The sequence below is a fragment of the Apteryx rowi genome, unplaced genomic scaffold (assembly GCF_003343035.1).
Source record: "Apteryx rowi isolate R43461 unplaced genomic scaffold, aptRow1 scaffold_83, whole genome shotgun sequence".
NCBI classification, from domain to species: Eukaryota; Metazoa; Chordata; class Aves; order Apterygiformes; family Apterygidae; genus Apteryx; species Apteryx rowi.
The window spans coordinates 20,301-24,867 of NW_020451127.1; the positions used below are offsets into that span (position 1 = coordinate 20,301).

A 4,567-nucleotide genomic window follows, 5' to 3' on the forward strand; every position below is an offset into this window, starting at 1 on the left:
GGATGTGGGGATCCCCCAATCCTCCCCCAGGCAGCCCAGGATGTGGGGATCCCCCCGATCCCCCCAGGCAGCCCTGGATGTGGGGATCCCCCAATCCTCCCCCAGGCAGCCCAGGATGTGGGGACACCCCCGATCCCCCCAGGCAGCCCTGGATGTGGGGATCCCCCAATCCTTCCCCAGGCAGCCCAGGATGTGGGGATCCCCCCAATCCCCCCAGGCAGCCCAGGATGTGGGGATCCCCCAATCCTCCCCCAGGCAGCCCTGGATATGGGGACCCCCCYGATCCCCCCAGGCAGCCCTGGATGTAGGGACCCCCCAATCCTCCCCCTGGGAACCCTGGCTGTGGGGACCCCCCGATCCCCCCAGGCAGCCCTGGCTATGGAGACCCCCCAATCCTCCCCTATGCAGTCCAGGCTGTGGGGACCCCCCGATCCTGCCCCCAGGCAGCCCGGGCCGTGGGGCCCCCCCCGCACCCCAGCCGCAGCCCATGCGCCGCGCGCCGGCTCACCGGGGCAGGCCACGCTGAAGCACTGGCGCGCCTGGGTGCCCTCGCCGCGGCAGTGGTGCAGCACGCCGGGGGCGCGCCGGGTGCAGCCTCGCGCGCGCACCTGCAGCCCGGGCCCGCAGCTGCGGCTGCAGGCGCTCCAGGGCGCCCAGGGGCTCCAGAGCCCGCAGTCGCGCTCGTCCGAGGGCAGCCAGCCCCAGGCCGCGCTGCCGTCGGCGCAGTCCGCCAGCCCGTTGCACACCTGCGGGGTGTCGGGGCGACGTGAGACCCCCCGGGGAGGGGACAGCAGCGACGACAGCAGGGCTGATGCAGCGGGGAGACCCGTCCCTGCACGGGGCAGGGAGCCCGGGCATCGCGTCCCGCATCCCCACGGCGCTCCCCCCCCCCAACGCTGCCCGTACCTGCTTGAAGGCGATGCACTTGCCCTCGCCGCACGCATACTCGSCGCAGGGGCCGGCTGTGCGGTTGATCTCGCCTGCGGGGACGTGGCCCTCTGCAAAGGGACAAGAGGGTGGCCGCGAGCCAGCAGTGCCCTGCACCCCTCCACCGCCCCGCGGCGATGCATCCCGCCGCCTTTCCGGGGAGCCCCTTACCGCAGGCCAGCTCGTCCTCGCCCTGGGGACAGTCCAGGGTGCCGTCGCACACCCTGGAGACGTTCACACACAGGCGGTTGTTGCACACGAAGTGTCCCGGGCACGGCGGGATCTGCGTGGAGCCTGCGCGAGGGACAAAGTCAGGGCGCGCCGCGGGGTGCAAAGGGGAGATGCCTCCGCTCCGGGGAGGTGCAATCCCAGCGGGGAGCCGATCCCGGGGCTCTGCGCCGCCCCGACCCTCCCGGAGGGTCCCACGCTCCGGAGAGCATCCCGGCGGGACGGGGCCGCGTCTCACCGCAGTTGTCGGCGCTCTCATCCGACAGGTCGGGGCAGTGGGGGACGCCGTCGCAGAGGTGGCCGTAGGGGATGCACTCGGCGCCGAGGGCGCAGGGGAACTGCTCCAGCCCGCAGGTGCGGTTGCAGTCCAGCTCGTCGCTGCCGTCGGGGCAGTCGGCCTCGCTGTCGCAGACCCAGCCCCGCGGCTTGCACCCCCCGCTCCGGCAGGGGAACTCGTAGCGCCCGCACGGTGGGGCTGGGGGCAGAGCGGAGACGCTGCACAGCTGCGCACGGCAAAGACCCCACGCGCAGCGCAGCGCAGCGCGACGCCAGCCCGCGCCGCGGGACCCACCAGCGCCCCTGCCTGCTCCAGCCCGGCCACGAGCAGGGCGCTCCCGGCAAGCCCCCGTGTCCCCACGCCAGGGATGCAGCACGGCACCGGGGGAGAGCGTGCATGTGGGTCCGGGGCGCCCCACGGCGCCGTGGTTCCTCACCTGCTGTGAGGTTTGCAGGTGCCACAGCAGCACCCGGCACGGCGGTGGGTCTGGCTGCCGTGCACCGCTCTGGGCTCTCGTCCGAGCCGTCCCCACAGTCCTGGGCGCCGTCGCACACCGTGGCACTGCCGATGCACGAGCCGTCGGGGCAGGGGAGCTGCCCCGGGGCGCAGGTGACCCGGCCTGCGGGGAGGCAGCAGGCTGCAGAAGGGGGGGGGACCGGAGCGGTGCCCCCGGCCGGCRCGCGGCCCCACGGCGCGCGGCCCCACCTGGGCAGAAGGCTTCGTCGGCGCCCGCGGCGCAGTCGTCCTTGCCGTCGCACACGGCGGCCGGCRGCAGGCAGGCATCCTCGGGGCACTGGAAGTGACCGCCCGGGCACACGCACTCCCGCTCGTCGCTGAAGTCGCCGCAGTCGTCGCGCCCGTCGCAGCGGAGCAGGTAGGGCACGCAGCGCCCCGCCGCGCAGCGGTACTCGCCGGCCCCGCAGCTCGGGCTGCAGCCTGCGGGGACGGGGGGGGGGGCTCAGAGCCCTCGCCGTGGGGCAGAGCCTGCCTGCACCCCGCTGAGCTGCACGGGGACCCAGCCCCGCTTGGAAACACCCCCGGACTGTCCCCTCTCCGGGAATATTGGAGCTTGGGACCCCCCGGAGCAGCCCCCGAGCATCGGCACCGGCCGCCCAAGGGTCCCGCAGGAAGACCAGCGGTGCACGGTGCAGGGGAGCGGCGCGAGTCCCGGGGCCACTCGCCTGCCTCGTCGGAGTCATCGGCGAAGCCGCAGTCCAGCTCCCCGTCACAGACGTGCTCCCGGGGGATGCAGCGCCCGCCGGCGCAGCGAAACTCCTCCGGGGCGCAGGCAGGTGCGGGGCAGCCGCCCTCGTCCGAGCCGTCGAGGCAGTCGGCCGCGCCGTCGCAGCGGGCGCCCCAGGGCACRCACTGCCCGCTGGCGCAGAGGTACTGGTGCGGGGCACAGCGCGGGGCGCAGAACTCGTCCGAGCCGTCGCCGCAGTCGTCCTCGTTGTCGCAGACCCAAGCGCTGGGCACGCAGCGCCCGCTCGCCCGGCAGGCGAACTCCGCCTCGGCGCAGCGGGGCTCCGACGCGCAGGGCTCCGCCGCGGAGCCGCACTGCCACAGCCCGGCCTCGCAGGTGCTGCGGGCACGGCGCCGGCTCAGCCCGACGGCCCTGCCCTGCGTCGCGGGGCCGTGCCGGCACCCCGCACCTGCCCCAAACCCCCTAGCACGGGGGGGCAGAGCATGCTGGCTGCAGCGCCAGGGATGCAGAAGAGCCCTCCCAGCTCGGTGCATGCCCACGCCGGGCTGCAGGGATGCACGGAGCGGGCACGGACGGGGCGCGTGTTGCCCGGACTCACCAGTTCTTGCAGTCCTGCTGCAGCACGGCCCCGGAGGGGAAGGAGGTGCCCTCCCAGTAGCAGGGGCACTCGGAGGGGTCGATGCAGCCGTCCTCTGCCGGGCAGGGAGGGAAGGACGGATCAGCCGCCGGGATGCCCACGGATGCTCCCGCCCGCCCCACGGCCCGAGTTGGGCTGCGGAGCCTGAGCTGCATCCCCCACCCGGGGCAGCAGGGACGTTTGCTGGGAGAGGGGACACCGAGGCAAGAGAAACCGGGTGCAAACACAGCGTGAGGAGGAGCCGGCCCTAGGCAGGGGACGGCAGAGGTGGCTCTGGCGGGGGGGGGGGCCGCGTTAATGCGCAGCAGCAGTGCAACATCGGTGCAAAAACAGCCAACATCCCCCAGGGCAGAGCATATAGGACGTGGCAAGAAACTATCTTCCCCGCGCGGAGGAAGTCCAGCGGAAAGGCTGGCTCTGGTTTGGCCCCGTAGGGACGAACGGGAGAGTGCAGAGGGAAAGGGAGGGATGCTCCGGCGCCGCGCCGCGCTCGCCCCACGCCTCACCGTGCAGCACCTTCCCGTCGGGGCAGAAGCAGCCCTCCAGGCAGGACGCGGTCTCGCAGCGCTCAGGCGGCTCCAGGCCGAAGCTCTTGCAGGTCTGGGGGCAGGCGGGGCCGCAGGCGACGTACTCCAGCCCGCGGTCGCACTGCAGGGCTGCGGGAGGCACCGGCGGGGTGCTGGGGGGGGGGACGGGACRGCGGGGACGACGATCCCGCCTCTCCGGGATCCCCCGTCGCTGGATGCTCGGGGCACAACCCATCCCGGCCCCCCCCCCACCGGGGGTCTGCCCCACGCGGGCGCGGGACGGGCACTCACGGCACAGGTCCTGGCTCCTCCAGCGGACGTGGATGCCGCGCTGGCCGCACTCCTCCGCGTAGGCGGCGATGGCCGTGCAGAGACACTCGCAGTCGCCGCCGGAGTCACATCTGTGTGTGTGTGGGGGGGGGTGTCGAGGCCACGGCGGGTCAGAGCACCCGGGGTGCAGGCAGGAGGGACCCCGTGTGTCCCCCCCCCCGTCCCCCGCGGCACCTACCCGCAGGCGTCGAAGACGCACCAGTCGTAGAACCGCCGGCTGGGCACCGTGTCGTGGCAGGGCGCGAAGAGGCGCTGCGTGAGCACGCTGCAGCGCTTGCGGGCCCAGGGCACGCGGTGCGGGTTCTCCTGGGGGCCCGGGCGCCGACGTCGGGATGCCGGTCCGGGGGCGGTGAGCACGGCGCCAGCATCGCACGCCCGGCGCCGCGCCGCCGGCCCCGCCACGACCTCCGCGCCGCCCCCCCCTTCCCCGCATCCCC

General features: G+C 74.4%; 1 protein-coding gene across 1 annotated transcript in view; it reads right to left on the minus strand.

Annotated features, from left to right (window-relative positions):
• Positions 1–4,567, minus strand: part of SSPO (SCO-spondin) — a gene marked incomplete at its 3' end in the record, with an annotated part of 32,717 nt that overhangs the window by 17,245 nt on the left and 10,905 nt on the right. Inside the window, exons 20-30 of the mRNA XM_026089815.1 lie at positions 4,309–4,436; positions 4,092–4,201; positions 3,780–3,929; positions 3,235–3,328; positions 2,614–3,014; positions 2,138–2,368; positions 1,869–2,051; positions 1,394–1,630; positions 1,099–1,221; positions 907–998; positions 509–746 (exon numbers count right to left, since the gene is read on the minus strand). Coding sequence (XP_025945600.1) covers positions 509–746; positions 907–998; positions 1,099–1,221; positions 1,394–1,630; positions 1,869–2,051; positions 2,138–2,368; positions 2,614–3,014; positions 3,235–3,328; positions 3,780–3,929; positions 4,092–4,201; positions 4,309–4,436 — 1,987 coding nt within the window. The remainder of the gene's footprint in view (positions 1–508; positions 747–906; positions 999–1,098; positions 1,222–1,393; positions 1,631–1,868; positions 2,052–2,137; positions 2,369–2,613; positions 3,015–3,234; positions 3,329–3,779; positions 3,930–4,091; positions 4,202–4,308; positions 4,437–4,567) is intronic.